Raw genomic sequence first — 16,536 nt, 5'->3', positions numbered from 1 at the left:
TCCTTGGGACTGGGGGTAAGGTTGAGAGGGGCAGGGGGAAGGTGCAGGGGTGGTTGAGAGCCCCTCCTGGGGACTCAGGTTTCTGAGAGGGGAGTTGTGTTTCTGTATTACCTTTTACCTTGTATATTTCTGTCTATAACTGTATATACTGTAAATATCTGCTTGTATATTGTGCTAGCTGTAAATAAATAGCTTCATTTATATCCCCAGAGCTGGCTGATACTAGTCTGGGTGATTTCTAAAGTGGGAGGGGGTGGGGAACACTCAAACCATCACAACCTCTTCTTAACATGGAAATCTACGCAAAGCTTTTGTTTTGTTTTAAAACTTCAAGGCCTTGCCATTCTTGCTCCCTTTTTTAGAGCATGATGAATGTATAACAAACCAGCACAACTGTGATGAAAATGCCCTCTGTTTCAACACCGTGGGTGGGCACAACTGCGTCTGCAAGCCAGGTTACACGGGAAATGGTACCATTTGTAAAGGTGAGCCACTGAAAACCCCACAGCCTTTGGGCTGGGTGAGCTGCTTTGTCATAGGTGATGGGGATCTGGCCATGTGAAGAAGACAGACATAATGCTAGGCCAGACGTTTAGGACCTGCACCTTTAAGATCACCTTCATGGGTAGATACACCCTGAGTTTGCATACGGCAGAGCTGGCCATAAGTTGAGGATGGTGTACACACAGACATTGTGCTCCGAGATTTGAAATAACAATCTTTCATTGCTGTGTCAAGTTACCAGGTTTTATACATGCTACGCTGTTCAGGGAGGCTCGCAGTTACCAGCAAGGTCACAGCTGTGAAAAATAGGCAATGCAGTGTGGACAGTCACAGAATGTTAGAGGTTGGAAGGGACCTTCACAGATAAGTCCAACACCCCTGGCAAAGCAGGATCCCCTATGGTAGTCCACACGGGAATGCATCCAGGCAGGTTTTGAAAGTCTCCAGAAAAGGAGACTCCACAACCCACCCTGAGCAGGCTGTTCCAGTGTTCTGTCACCCTCACTGTAAAGAAGTTTCTCCTCACCCTGAGTTGAAACCGTCTTTATTCAAGTTTGTATCCATTGTTCCTTATCTTGTTACTGTGCACTACTGAAAAGAGATTGACGCCATCCACTTGACACCCACCCCTCGAATATTTATAGATGTTGATCAGATCCTCTCCAAGTCTTCTCCAGACTAAACAGCCCCAGGGCTCTCAGTCTACCTTCACAGGGGAGATGCTCTCAAGTCCCCTAATCATTCTTGTGGCTCTTCTTTGGACTCTCTCTCTAGCAGTTCCCTGTCTGTCTTTAACTGGGGAGCCCAAAATTTGACACAATATTCCAGATGTGGTCTCAGCAGGGCAGAGTAGAGAGGAAGAAGAGCCCCTCCAGATCTGCTGGTCACACTTTTCTTGATGCTCCCCAGGATACTACTGGCCCTCTTGCCCGCAAGGGCACCTTGCTGTCCCATGGAGAACTTGCTGTCCACCAGGAATCACTATTAAAAAACATGGCAGCCTAACCTACTTCCAGTCAAACACAAGCAGAGGTGCAGATGTCAGTACCTATGCCCTTTTATGCTGGGCACCCTCCTCTGGGCAATGTGAAAAAACTCATAGCCTGATGGGGTTCAAAGCCAGAGCCACTCCTCTCAGAAGAGAACTCTGCACAGCTTAGTCCTGTGCTGTTCTTGGTTGTATTTACCAATCTTTCTGCAGGAGATGGTTCAAATTACAGAAAGGTAGTTGAGACTTCTTTGCGTCCAAGAGATGTATAACTCTAGAACACCACGTTTGGCTCATCCATTCCCTGGATAAGATCTCCTACTGTGGGTCTGACATTTCAGAGAGCACCTGGCCCCACTGCAGAAGAAAAAGTGCATCCTCTCTCCCTTTTCGATACTGAAAAGACAGTGTGCATGAGAAGGCTCTGAGCCTGTGTATCCCATCCTGAGAAAGGTGGTACTTTGGAGCCCTGCCTTGGATGTCCCCATGGCCTTTTGTCTGCATGCCTTTGGCAGCTTTTCATGCACTGTGCTGCCAGCTGTGCTCCCTGCACCAGGGTGCCTAGATGTCTCAGTGACAGGGGTCTCCCACTGCATGGCTGGTGTCTGAAAACTGACATCTGTAAAGCTCAACTAAATAACACTCTGCCCTTTCTCAGGTGAGCTTTAGGACCTCACCAGTGGTGCTGTTACACAGACCAGGTGCAAAACAAAGCCCAGCATCTGCAGTGCTTGGTTAAATGTGTAGGGATAGACCAGCACCCCAGAGCAACTTTTCGTGTTGGTGATAACCTCTCTCTGCCTGGTTTCACCAGACCATTTCTGATTCTGTATTGTGGGTGCAATCAGAGCAACTAACAGCTGCTGTGTTTTCTATTGGAACTGAATGCATTTCTGTGTCCTCATCCTCTGCCCTGGTGAGGCCTCACCTGGGCTCCTCAGTTCAAGTAACGTCAGGAGAAAGTTCAGTGAAGAGCCACTAAGGTGATTAGGAGACTGGAACATCGACCACGTGAGGAAAGGCTGAGAGAGCTAGATCTGTTTAGCCTGGAGAAGAGGAGGCTGAGGGGGGGATCTCATTAATGCTAATCAATATCTAAAGATATTAATGTAAGGAGGATGAGGCCAGACTCTTCTCAGTGGTGTCCAGTGACAGCACAAGGAGCAATGGACACAAACTGGAACACAAAAGGCTCCATGTTAAAAAACAAAACAACACATTCCCCCCCCCCCAAATAATTCTTGACTTTGAGGCTGTCAGAGCACTGGAACAGGCTGTCCAGAGAGCTTGTGGAGTTTCCACCTCTGTAGGCATTCAAATCCCACCTGGACATTCTCCTGTGTGATCCTGCTGTAGCAGGAAAGTTGGACTAGATGATCTTCAGAGATCCCTCACAACCCATACCGTTCTGTGATTCTGTAACTGTAAAGCATATGCATAACCACAACTCTTTCTGGAGAGTGCTGCACCCAAATACCAAAGCATGGCACCTCCGATTGCAGCACGACAAGGAACAGATCTAAAGATCCACTGCAAACTGTAAATGGTAAAAGTTTGTATGTTCTTCACAGTCCCTTAAGACAAAATGACTGTTTTTACTGTTTCAGTCTAATTGCTTAATTAGGGAATGAGGTAGCCAGGCAATTTAGTGTTCAGCTGTGCCTGTTATGTCCAGGCCTTTATTTGGCCAATGGAGAAGACTGGCATTGCCCTAGGAAGAGAGTCTGTTCCTAGGGAAGATGTCGCTTTTTGCTGCTTCCCAGTGCATGAGAAGGAGCACATATGTGAACTGCTGTCTTCAGATGATTTACTTTAATCTCCTTCCTTAGCTTGTCAGCCCATCTGGCTAGTGAGACAGGGGGGCCATAAACCATCTCTCTGTGACCTCTACGCTTAGGTGAAGGCAGCCTTTGCATTCAGTGCCGCGGGGTCTGCATTTTTGTGTCAGCTGGTCAGCAAGCTGCGTGGTTGCTGAGTGTAATTCTGTTACTCACACGCTGTGATTTTGCATTTTGCAGCTTTCTGCAAAGATGGGTGTAGGAACGGAGGAGCCTGTATTGCTTCCAACGTGTGTGCCTGCCCCCAGGGCTTCACTGGGCCCAGCTGCGAAACTGGTAAGATACAACTGAATGTATCATGAAGGTAATCCAAAGAGGATGTATGAGGTAATCTAAGAAGAAAAAATTATTTAAGCATGTGCCCTGAAAGAGGAAGCTACTACTAAAAAGTTACTCACTTTTCTTCTATGTCTCCTTAGAGAATATATTACACCAGTTCTAATTAGAACCACACTGACTGCAAAAATGGGAACATGAATTAAGATATCTTGGGTTTTGATGTCTTATAATTAATAGGATTATTACAGACTTGCTTTTCATCTCAAATGGTCTTTTCTATCTCTTATAAATTGCAAAAAATTTGACATCTAGAAACAAATTCATGTAATTGATTAATTCTGTGCTGTAAATGTGTGACTAGTTCAGTAGCCCACCTTCCTGTGCAACTTTATCTGAAGACTTCTGATTAACTCAGCTTTCTTTCATCAGTGTTAAGACAAGTTTCAGCGTTCCTACTGCTATTGCCTCCTTTTGCACCCCATTCTTTTATCCTCCTATTGCCCCTGAGGATGGCACTATGACAAAGCCTTGATTTAGAACTTTAGTTTTAAGGTCTTGAATCTAGTCAAATTACATTGCCCAGCAGAATACGTAGAATGTTAATATTTAGCACCTCAAGTGCCTGTAAATAATGTCTCAAAGTTCAAATGAATAGCTGTAGCACCTTTATTTATTGCTGCAGAGTTTTAGGATGCATTCTAACCATACATGCCTCCAGGAGGTAAATGGAGAAAGCTCGCTTAGATTAATTTGCTTCAGTGTGGCTAATAAAAGGGCAGTCTGCCACCTGTTATTGACTATCATTGCTCTGCTATATTGTCTTCAATAAATCTTCCAAACAGAGGAAAGGAGGTCATTTGAGCAAGTATTGCTTTCATATGACTTGTAAACGTGTCCAGTTTAATGACAAACACAGACTGGTCTGAGTTCTGCATTATCTGGTCCATTTGAGAAGCACAAAATATGATTGTTTTCATTTTTCTGCATTTGAGTATTACCACAGTGCACAAGAGGGATGGTGTGTGGAAGGCAGTATCCTGATTGCTCATCTGTATCTAGAAAAATGTCAAAAGAGCAGGTTTTCAAGTACTTCTCACTATTTCTCAGACTGCAAATAATGTGGTACAGGATAACAAGCTCTCTTGAATGTAACACTGTTGTGGTTTTGCTTCCAAGTTTGGTGCCAGGATAATGCTCAAATATTAAAAGCTACTTTGTTTTATTAACATTTGTCTTACTCCTTTTGCTTCTACCAACTAAATATAACATATTTCCAGGCCCATGTCAAACTTTCCTAATTTTTTGCTAGAGACATGTTTGTTTTAGTCTCCTTTGCATTGTCAATATTAGTAGCCACTATCAAATAGAGATCTTACTGGCCTTTCTGCATTGCCCTCGAAAGTCCTGTCTCTGCTCTCTTCTTTGGAGGAAAACCCAGGGACACTCCATTCCCAATTCAGAAAGTTCAGACACTTTAAGCTAACTTAGCTTAAGTGCAGACTGCCCATCCATCCCGTCCTTCAGAAGGAGGGCAGACGTAGACTGGGGCCAAATCTAATTCCTTGCTGAATATCAAATCTCAATATTTAGCACAAGTTCAGTATGGTAATGACCTTATACCTTGGAGCTAGTGATACTGATGTGACTTGGAGCTAGTTTGCCAGCCACCAACCAGTTTTGTAGGTCAGCTTTGGAAGGAAGAGCCTCTCTGTCCTAGTAGATCTCAACTGGTCATCACATTTTTAATTCCTCTTGAAATAAGTAATGCTAGAGATCAGTCATAGGGCTACAAGCCTGGTCATTCCATTCATAGAATCATAGAATCAACCAGGTTGGAAGAGACCTCCAAGATCATCCAGTCCAACCTATCCCCCAGCCCTAGCCAGTCAACTAGACCATGGCACTAAGTGCCTCATCCAGGCTTTTCTTGAACACCTCCAGGGACAGTGCCTCCACCACCTCCCCGAGCAGCCCATTCCATTGGATATTAATGTGCAAGAATACTTGCATGTGGCTTTGAAACATGCCATCTGATATACCATCAGAGTGGCAAATAGCAGAGCTATCCTGTCAGTAAAGAGTAAGGAAGCTGGTTCCTTCTGAGACTGCACTGTTGGAAAAATGGTGCTGCATGCAGCCATAAAAGAAAAAAGACCCTGAGTTTCAGATGGTACATATTTATGCCAAGTGAATGCAATAGAATTTCTTGAAGGTGCTTCTCATTAGGCTTAAAATTATTCAGGACATTTATACTACAAATAATATAATTTTCACAGCACCGTGCTGGATTTGCTTCTTGTATCGCTGTACCAGAGAGCCCAGCACTGGACCCCACACCCCAGATGTGATCTCAACAGCATGAAATAAAGGGAAAGGATCATCTCCCTTGACCTGCTGACAGTGCTCTTCCTAATGCAGCCAAGGAGGCTGTTGACCTCTTTTACTACAAGAGCACATTGCTGACTCATGTTCAACTTGATGTCCACTAGGATGTCCAAATCCTTTTCTGCAAAGATGCTTCCCTACTGCTGGTCCACAACCTGCACTGGTGCTTGGAATTGTTTCTTAATAGCTGTAGGAGTTCAGTTGGCATTTCCCCCTGTGCTTGATGCCATTCCTGTTGGCTCATTTCTTTGGCCTGTTGAGGTCCCTCTGAATGACAGTGCAACTCCCCAGTGTACCAGCTCCTCCTCCAAAGATGCTGAGGGTACACTGCCTTATTTTGCAGAATGGTAAACAGTACTGGACCAATACCAGATGTACACTGTTGGCCTCCCAACTGGATCTTTTACAGATCATAGCACTCTGAGCCCAGCTGTTCAGCAAGTTTTTAGTCCACTTCACTGTCCATTTATTTAACCTGCACATTTTAGCTTGTCTAAGGACCTTCTGAAAGAATCAAAAGCCTTAAAGTCAAGATAAACAACACCCACAGCTCTCTCCTCATGCATCAACCTAGTCTCTTATTTTAGAAGGCTATCAGGCAGGGCAAGTTTGATTTTATCCTCATGAATCAATGCTGACTATTCCAAATCACTTTCCAGTCCTTAATATGTTTGGAAATTGTATCCAGGAAGATACCAACAACTTCCTAGCGATGGAGGTGAGGCCCACTGATCTTTGCTCTTCTCAGAGACAGAAAGGACATTTGCTTTGTTTCAGTTCTCAGGAGCTCTTCCATCACCATGACCTTTCAAAGATAATTGGGGTTGGCCTCACAGTAACATTGGCCAGCTCCTTCAGCACTCCTGAGTGTATCCCATCAGGTTTGAGCAACCTGTGTTTTTTTCCAGTTCATTTAGGTATCGATCCTCTGCCATCAAGGGTAAATTTTTCTTGCTGCAGAAGTTCCCACTGGTTTTGGTGATCTGAGACTCTTGAAGGCAAATCTCACTAGTAAACACTAAGGTGAAAAAGGTATCACTGTTTTCCATGTCCTTTCCAAACTCCATCTCTTCACACTCAATCAGTGTTTCTGAGAGGAACAGCATTGTCCATGCTTAGGTCCTGCCTATGAAGCCAGACTCATGTTGTAGAACAGGCTAACTACAAAGAACATGAACAAGCCATACCTTGCTGGGCTTTGTTGGTGTTTGATGAAGCTGACTACTGTCTGATTTTCTTGATGCCCATGTTGGCTGGGGAGATACACAGTTCCATGTGATGGGACTAACAGCTCCTCTAAGGTTTTCACTGGAGCAAATAAGAGAGGAGGCAGTAACTGCCAGGGCGCTGCTGAGTAGGAAGCAGCCAGCCTGCTTCTGCTAGGAGAGGTCAGATGTCTTCTGACAAATTTATTCTGAAAAAAGAAATGTTGTTTCAGGGCAAACCCATTCACCTAGAACTCAAAGCAGCTTTCCCAGTTATAGTGGGTTAGCACCAGAATTGTGCTAGTGTTTCTGGGTACAGCTGTAACTCTTTTAATCTGTCAGCTGCCAGGGAAGGGCTGTGTCAGATTCCTAAGCTCAATGCAGCTTTTACAAAGGGAAGTAAAGCCCTGTGTACTTATGTCTGGTGATGAATGTAATCATATTTTTCTTCTGAACAGGTGCTTTTTGGGTGTCAGTTGAGCCACATCCCTCTCAGAAACATAAAAAGGAAAATCAATTGCTGCTGCTAGTCAGGTGTTTCTGTGAGGAGAGGCATTCACTGTGGAGGGTCTTCCAGTTAAGGGAGCTATTGCAACACCTCAGAATGATCTGTTGGAGGCATTTTAGATTAATGATGGCTGATGCCCTGTGGAAATGGATCAGTGGAACAAGGAGCAGATGTAACAATCACATGCGGATTCAGAAACCCCCAGCACCGTGTTTTTCAATTGGCAATAGGACATGAAAACGAGACACTGGAGAATTCCTATTTCTCTTCCCAAAGGATGGGGGTTGAGACATTGTTAATGTTGAGGATGCATTTATTGAGCTAGGGAAGTGGGGTTGATATATTAAAAGATTTCAAAGTTTTACAAGGCAGAGTAGTACTTAACCCAATAACCCACTGCCTTCTAGTGTAGACAGCTGAGACTACCAAGGGAATCTAAAAATATTTGTGCCTCTGAAATGTTTTCCAGAATACCTGACTTAATACTATCTTGTTTGACTGCAAAATCATACATTCTTCAATGAGTGTTTTTAAACGTTGTCTTAAATTGTATGTGAAAAGTGTTTGATTCGAAAATGCAGCACAGGATGACTGTTAGATCTGCTTGGTGTTACTGTAAGTCCCCCTCAATTCGATGGCAGAGTTGATTTGTTCCTCCATTCTACATACATGACTGCTAGTGCAGGTATGTAAGATTAGTGCATTTTTGCAGCTTGTCAGCTTTTTTTTCCTTTGAGTTCCACACTCATTTTTTTTGCTTTGAGTATTCCCCTGGACCACTTTTAATTATGCATGAGATCAAACAGCAGAGTTTTGCTACTAGCAGTGTTTTAATGTAGTTTTTGTTAATAGATTGGCTGGAAGTGTGTGGCTTTTTTTTTTTTTTTTTTTAATGGATAATTGGCTGTAAATTATATTTCCTAAAAAGGAATCATACATACCTGCTATGAAAATAAGCTATAACATTTAAAAGGAACTAGTGACAAAAAGTTCGGTTTATAGTTTCTACATTCATTCCCCCCTACATTGCTACTAAAAATTGGTTTAACTAAGTATGTAACTGAATTTATGAAAGAAAAATAAGAGCATCAGGATGTGAGATCACCCTCTCTCATCTGGTCTCTTATCACAAATAGCCAAATCCCAGGAATTATTTGTCTCTTCCGTGCATTTTTTTTCTCCTCCACTTTCCCCCCACACCCTTATGGAAAGCTCAAAGAAAAATAGCCTAAGTCTTGCAAATACTTCATAGTGAAGGAAAAAAAAGTCATATCACTGAAACAAAGTTTTTGCAACTTTGTGCTTCATGATAGCGAAGTGCTACTCAGAGCAGTCATTTGGATAAATAATTTTGTACAGGCCAGATCTGCTTAGAGTTTTGTGTCACTTTCCATAGAAGCTAAACAGTTAACATGCATGACTGCTGCTTTTTTTCAGCAAATCCAAATTAATTTGTTCGTGTGCACTGACCATAATAATAGCAGGCTTCAGATTACTGAAGACTGTTATTAATCCTGTTCCAAAGGAAGCTGGTGAAGTTTTTAGAATTCTGATACTTTAGTTATTAGGAAAAAAAAAATTTACTGATATTCAAATAGAAGGCTTTTCCCAAGTAATCAGAAAGCTTTCTAGTTTTGCTAATTTTTCAAAAGTTATGTATTTTAGCACTTGTAGCATCACAAGAGAGCTGCTTCCACTTCAGCCCTTGACCCCCTGTGCTCAGCTAAAGTAACCACAATCAACATGCAGCCAGGTAGGCTCTGAAGCTAAAGCTGTGACACAAATGATGTTTGAAGCTCAGAGAGCATTGAGGCAATTCTTTAAGAACCAGAATTGCTTCTGGCAGAATTCAGTTTAGTGAAAACTCTCTAAGTTGTGAAAGTATTCCAGCCAAAACTTTCCCAGCAACTCGAGGATCTGTTATTTGCTCAGTTTTATAATGAACATTTAGATCATCAATAGTCAGGCTGGGATTTATAGCAATACTAAATGGCTCCAGTTTGTGGGACAATTATGCGAGGTCTAGCATAAGCCCAGAGCAAGAGATGTGCCCTTCAACATCTCACAGTCTAACCAGCAGAAGCCAGTTGCATGCTGAGATAAGTGAATTTAACATACAAACTCTGTAAGCAGAAAGAATATTAGGGTTAATAATTTTAGTCTCTGAAATCCTTAATGAATTGCTGGGCTTTTTAATGAAGGAGGAAACAAAAGAAGGTAGCAAGAGGAAAGTGGAGTGAATATGAAGGAGCACAGGCAGACTCTCCAGAGCGATAGCTGTAAGAAGGGATGAATCCTACAGTTTGCTGATTTTTATAGCCCAACTGGCTTGCTTGGATTCTGATATCCTAGCAATAGAGGCTCCCATTTTGAGAGAGACTTGTAAGACTGAATTTTAGAAGTTAGAAGATCCTACTGGCAAGGAATGTTTTAATTACTGCTTATCTCTGTCAGCATTGGGCTTTTTTTTTTAAGTTAGTGTGGTTCTCTGATGTACCTGTTCAGGGCACAGTATGTTGTATCTACTTCTGGCTGGTGATTAATAGGGAGAAATAACCTCAGTAATAGAATGTAACTGTTTCAGGCACGCAGACCTGATTCACATTGTCATGAAATTCCTAGAAAGTCTCAGAAAAGTTTTGCTTGGCTACTCTAGAGCGAAGTGTGCAGTGACTTGCTGTATTTTTGTCCCTGCCTTCTTGTCGATATGCTTGCTATAAAATCATGAGATTTGGGGCCATCCTCATAATTTTTGATCCAATCAAGAGCTTTGTCCATATGATACATATGGTAAGACATAAGAAGAAGTGTGAGAAAGCAAATTTTGGCCTTTGTATTTTCAGCTCCACAAGACTGAGTGGGGCAAAGGGAGGATTTGTGTACCTAGCAGCTTGAAGCTGTGTGTGTATTATAGGAAAGCTGCTGACGAAGGTCCTGTACAGTTCTGTTGATGAGGTGGCTTCTTTTCCTCAGTTATGATCTCCTGTAGTCAGCCAAAAGCAAGTCATTGAAAGCACAGGGTATTATCCTTTTTACCATCTTCCATTAATTAAAAAATCAGTGATTATTTTGTCTCTGTATTTTGCCATGCTCCTCATCTCTTCTGGTTTCTAGGGAGACATGATGAAAGTAACTGTTTTCCTAACTGATCTCATGCTTTGACCAAAACTGGGCCTTACATACTGATAGAAATTGAAACAGTTCATATGACATGCACATCTCTGTGCTTTTAGTGGGCTGCCTTTGCATGTGAACCAGTTTCTTTAATTTATCTCTTTGAAGGAACAACAATATCAATTTGTAATGAGTAATTCTAAAATGTCCACTTGTGTTGATGCAAAAATGATTCCTTAGTAGTCAAGACTATTTTGGTATCTCTGATTAGCCCTAAGGAAAACAAAGCCCATGAAGCATGCTGTTGTACTGTTCCCACTTTACTGCATTTCTGAAGTCAGGCTTCAGGTGAGCAGGAATCCTATTAAGTCAGAGTCTAGCTGAAGGAACTGTAACATGTAATGTGTTCATAGTTTTATTCATAGATCATCTGTCTTTCCCACAACTAATTACTATGCTAGGTGTATAGCTGGCCAGTCCACCATGAATAAAAATAAAACAAGTTGCTACCAATGCTTTAGAAGTAATAGGTCTACCATGGTTTGAAAAAAGTCAAGATAAGGCTGATATCAAAAGAAGTTTCAACCTCCAGAAGGGTCTCAAGTGTGATGCATATTTCTAAGCTATTTAAATGAGTTCATCAAAAAGATATTGACTTTGCCTAAGTCTAAAGTCACTGCAAAGCATTTGATATATTACAGCTTAAGGAACACTGAGCACTAAAGAGGCAAATACTGCAATCTCCACTTTTTTAATTGGCCTTCAGTGACTGCTATGAACACAGGCAGGCAGACAAAAGCAAATGCTGGCAGAGCTAAGAGGCAGCTAAGGTCTTAACTCTCTCTTGACTGTACCTCTCTCTTAACTGGCATTGCCTTAAATGGTGAAAGTCCTGCAGATGCAGGAACATTACATGGAACACGTGATGCAGTAGTAACCTTGCTCCCAGGGTTTGTAGGTGGCAAAGGGCATGTCCCTCTACTCTAATACAAATACACTTGAATAAATAAGTGAAGGGTGAAGAGAGGGATGATTCATCCATATGCAAGACAAAAGTTCTTGAATGATCACACTCTGTCGGTGGAACAGCCTGGATTTGATGAGGTTCTTAGTTGGGAAAGTGGTAAACTACAAACCTTTTGTAGAGTCAAAGCAACAATCCTGTAGGAACTAGGTCACAAATGCAGGCTGCCCATCCTGTCATCACATCTGTGGTGGGTTGACCTTGGCTGGATGCCTAATGCCCAAAGATACTCTATCACTCCTCTTCCTCAGCTGGACAGGGGAGAGAAAATACAATGAGAAGCTCATGGGTTGCAGTAAGGAGTGGAAGATCACTCAGCAATTACCGTCACTGGGAAAACAGACTCACCTTGGGAAAACTAATTTATTACCAATCAAATCAGAGCAGGATAGTGAGAAATAACCCCAAATCTCAAAACACCTTCCCTCTGCACCTCCCTTCTCAGGCTCATCTTTACTCCTGGTTTTCCCTATCTTCTTCTCCTCTCAGCAGCGCAGGATGACAAGCAATGACAGTTGCAGTCACTTCATTGGATGTTATTTCTTCCATTCCTTCCTCCGGAGGGGAAGCACTCCTCACACTCTTCCCCTGCCTCTCTCCTCTCCCTGTCACAGGAGACAATTCTCCACAAATTTCTCCAATGTGACTCCTTCCTGTGGGCTGCAGTTCTTCATGAACTGCTCCATCATGGATCCTTTCCATGGGACACACTGCTCCAGTGTGGCTCCCATGTGGATCCCCCATGGGGTCACAAGTCTTGCCAGCAAACCTGTTTCAGTGTGGGCTCCTCTTTTCACAAGTTCTGCCAGGAGCATTCTCCAGCTCAGGCTTCACATGGGTCACAGGCTGCTTTAGGCATCCATCTGCTCTGATAGACCTCCATGGGCTGCTGGTGAACATCTGCTGCACTGTTAACCTTCATAGGCTGCAGAGGAAGCCAGCCTCACTGTGGTTTTGATCACTGGTTGCAGGGGAATCTCTGGACCAGCACATGGAGCACCTGCTCCCCCTCCTTAACTGACCTTGGTGTCTGCAGAGTTGTTTCTGTCACATACTCTCACTCCTTTGGTTGGCTGCAGTTATGTAGTTTTCTTTTCCCCTTTAATTATGCTACCACAGAAGTGATGTCACTGTCACTGATGGGCTTGACCTTGGCTAGTGGCAGACCTATCTTGGAGCCATCTGCCATTCCCTTCAGAGATAGAGGAATCTTCTAGCAGCTTTTCTCACAGAAGCCGCCTCTATAGCCCAATACAACATCTCTGTCTGAGATTTTCCCCTTCACTTGTATAAAGCATGTCAAGCATCTAACGTTTATTTGCCCAAAATAATTTGTAAGATCCTTTTCAGAGAGAACAAGAAACTCAACCACAGTTTTGCTGCTAACACTCTTCTCCAAGATCCTCTGCAAGTGTTTTGTTTGTTTGGGAAAAAGAATAATAGATTTGAGGGATTTTAGTTATAAATAAGTTTAGCAAACCTAAGCATGCAACGTTTACAGTCCAAGAGTAATTTTAGATTCAGAGAGGACTGTTGCCGAGAAGAGAGCACCACTGCATATCCACAATACCAATAAAAATCTAGCAAAGAATTAATGATTGCCATTTGAATTGTTATTATAATGAATAATTGCAGCAAATTTCAGATATGTGCCAGTAATAGCCAAGTCTTCATACTTAAAAATTACAGGGGAGTTCAAAACAGAAAAAGATCATGATTGGCAGTCTCAGAAACTGCAGTAGAGAGGTGTTCAGCTAAGCCTGAGAGAGAGCACTCCCTGCAGGAAAGGCTCATTATTTTAACAATGCACCAAGTGCCAATTCAGGCTGCAGAAAAATAGACATATGCAGCCAGCAGATGGGTTGCAAACCTGGCAGATATGGTATGGATAAGCTGTTTGGGAGTGAGCTTCTGAAATTAGTGTGCCGGTGTACAAGACAGCTTCCTGCTCCTCCCTTTCTTCAAATATTCTTCCTGAACATGAATAGTACAAAGTTAATTACATCTGATGGTGCAATACCTGACCAACCTTTTAAATACCCATAAAAATTAAAGACCTTTTGAGTGCAGCACAGCTGTATAGGAGACATACTGTTATAACAGGTGACATGATTTACACTGTGAGATGTTTGAAACAAAAACCGCAAGACAACGCTCAGTGAGCATCCTTGTGACCTCTGTGACCTGTCTATACTAAGAAATAATGCAGGCAGAGGAGAAATGTGTGCAGCATTCACCTCTACAGCTCTTCCTCCCACCACACTCCAAAATATGTGAGCAGCTTCTGTAGTTCCTGTTTCTCAGTGTGTTACTGTGCCCCAAACCACACCTTGGCATTGTTTTGTGGTATTTACCAAATCAGCACTGTCAACTTTTTTCACTCAGAGTTGTTTATGTACACAAAAAGATAGCTGGTAGAAGCACTTTCTCCCTATTTTACAGATGTGGAAATTAAGACACATGGGGAACGTTGAGCAAGTGACAAGAAGACAGTCATAAAAGTTCAGCTAAGACATAGGTCTAAGACATAGGTCACAGTCTCAAGTTGGGTCACAGTCTCAAGTTGTGCTAGGGGAAGTGTGAAAAACACAGTCTCAAGTTGTGCTAGGGGAAGTGTGGGCTGGATGTTAGGAGGAAGTTGTTGGCAGAGAGACTGATTGACATTGGAGTGGGCTGCCCAGGGAGGTGGTGGAATCACCGCCCTGGAGGTGTTCAGGAGGGGACTGGCTAAGGCACTTAGTGCCATGGTCTGGATGACTGGATAGGGCTGGGGGATGGGTTGGACTGGATGATCTTGGAGGTCTCTTCCAACCTGGTTGATTCTGTGATAGGTCATCTCATTTGTGCCACCCTTGCTTCTCAGTTCAAATACTGTAATAGCTGAGAGAAGACATAGCAGAGTTTGTGTCATTTTTTTTTTAAGTGGGGAATGTAGCCAATTTCTGAAAATCTAATAAAATACTTTGACATTTGAAATAGACATATTCTAAAATGGGTATCTCATTAAATTGCAGAAAAGGATTTAGAAATTGCCTGTAAGTGTAAACAAATGAGGTCTGCAGCAGTCCAGGAGAAAAGCCTATGTTCTATGGACAAGATACTTTCTGCTTGGCTGCAGTGTCTGCATGGGAGGTCACCCTAACCCCCATTAACACATGATTTTTTCCTCAAATATGAAAAATAAGCTTTAAAAAGAGTGGTTAAAGAAAGGCTGGTGACTTTAGAAGCTTGGTATTAAGTTTTATTTTGCTTTATGCTTTCACTAATATTTATCCACGGTGTAAATCATTGACAGAAATGAAGGAAGAAAAGCCCATGTTGAGTCAGGTGAGCACCCTGGATTTAGGCATAAATCCTGCTTACCTCATTCTTTGGCATTTGGGCAGGGAGAAATTTAGTGAAGCTCAACAAGGGCAAGTGTAGAGTCTTGCATCTGGGAAAGAACAAACCCAGGTATCGGTATAGATTGGTGACTGACCTGCTGGACAGCAGTGAAAAGGAGAGAGACCTGGGACCATTCCTAGTGGATGGAAGGTTGGCCACGAGCTAGCAATGTGCTCTGGTGGCCAAGAAGGCCAATGCCATTCTGGAGTGCATTAGAAAGGCTGTGCTTCATAAGTTCAGAGAGGTTCTCCTACCCCTCTTCTCTGTCCTAGTGAAGCAACATCTGGAGCTTTGTGTCCAGTTCTGGGCCTCTCAGTTGAAGAAAGACCTCAGGGGACTGCTTGAAAGAGTCCATCACAGAGCCATGAAGATGATTAAGGGAGTGGAGCATCTTCCTTACGATGAGAGACTGAGGGAGCTGGGGCTCTTTAGCTCAGAGAGGAGGAGCCTGAGGGGTGACCTCATTCACATTTATCAATATGTAAAGAGTGAATGCCAGGAGGATGGAGTCAGGCTTTGTTTGGTGATGCCAAATGACAGAACTAGGGGCAATGGGTGGAAGATGAGGCATAGGAAGTTTCATGCAAAGATGAGGAAGAATTTTTACACTGTGAGGGTGACAGAACAATGGAATAGGCTGCCCAGAGGGGTTGTGGAGTCTTCCTCTCTGGAGACATTCAAGATCAGCCTGGATGTGTTCCTATGTGATCTGGTATAGGCGATCCTGCTCTGTTAGGGGGGTTAGACTTGATCTTTTAAGATCCTTTCCAGGTCCTAACCTTCTGTGATCCTTTATATTTTGCAGCTTAACATGCTCTGCTGTTTGATCCTTGTGTGTCTCTCTTTCCCTTCATTGTCCTTGTCTGACAGTTTCTTGGGTGCATATTATTTTTTTCTCCCTCAGTTCTTGTCAGTGTTAAATAGCAAACACCCCCCATCCCCCCCTTCTGAAGAGCCATCTAGTAATACTCCTATTTTTCTCTTTATATTTTCTTTAGTTTGTTGCAACACTGCAATCCTGTATGTAAGAGCTTAAAATAGAGAAAGCAGGAACTGGAGAATGCTACAAAAGAGCTTTGAAGAGAGGGGATTTTTTTTTGGTTGTTGTTAAGAACATCAAAATTCACCCACTACTTAGCTATTATTTGCTATGGTAAAGAACTTCTTTACTAAACATGAAAACTAAAATTTCAATTATGTTCTTAAAATACAGTTGACTATAAATAGGATGTGAATAGTACAGCTGGGCAGAACTGCCTTCTGTTACATAAGGGAGATAGGGATGACCTTCATCACTCATAGTAAGC

At 42.7% G+C, this 16,536-nt stretch overlaps 1 protein-coding gene across 1 annotated transcript in view; it reads left to right on the top strand.

The window, feature by feature from the left end:
• NELL2 (neural EGFL like 2) overlaps positions 1–16,536 on the top strand; it is a 189,238-nt gene that overhangs the window by 134,143 nt on the left and 38,559 nt on the right. The window contains exons 14-15 of the mRNA XM_064142220.1: positions 363–485; positions 3,511–3,606. Of these exons, the coding sequence (XP_063998290.1) occupies positions 363–485; positions 3,511–3,606 (219 nt within the window). The remainder of the gene's footprint in view (positions 1–362; positions 486–3,510; positions 3,607–16,536) is intronic.

This window comes from Pogoniulus pusillus, chromosome 4 (genome assembly GCF_015220805.1).
Source record: "Pogoniulus pusillus isolate bPogPus1 chromosome 4, bPogPus1.pri, whole genome shotgun sequence".
NCBI lineage: Eukaryota > Metazoa > Chordata > Aves > Piciformes > Lybiidae > Pogoniulus > Pogoniulus pusillus.
The sequence above is the reverse complement of the archived record's forward strand: the minus strand, read 5'-3'. Positions and strand labels throughout refer to the sequence as shown.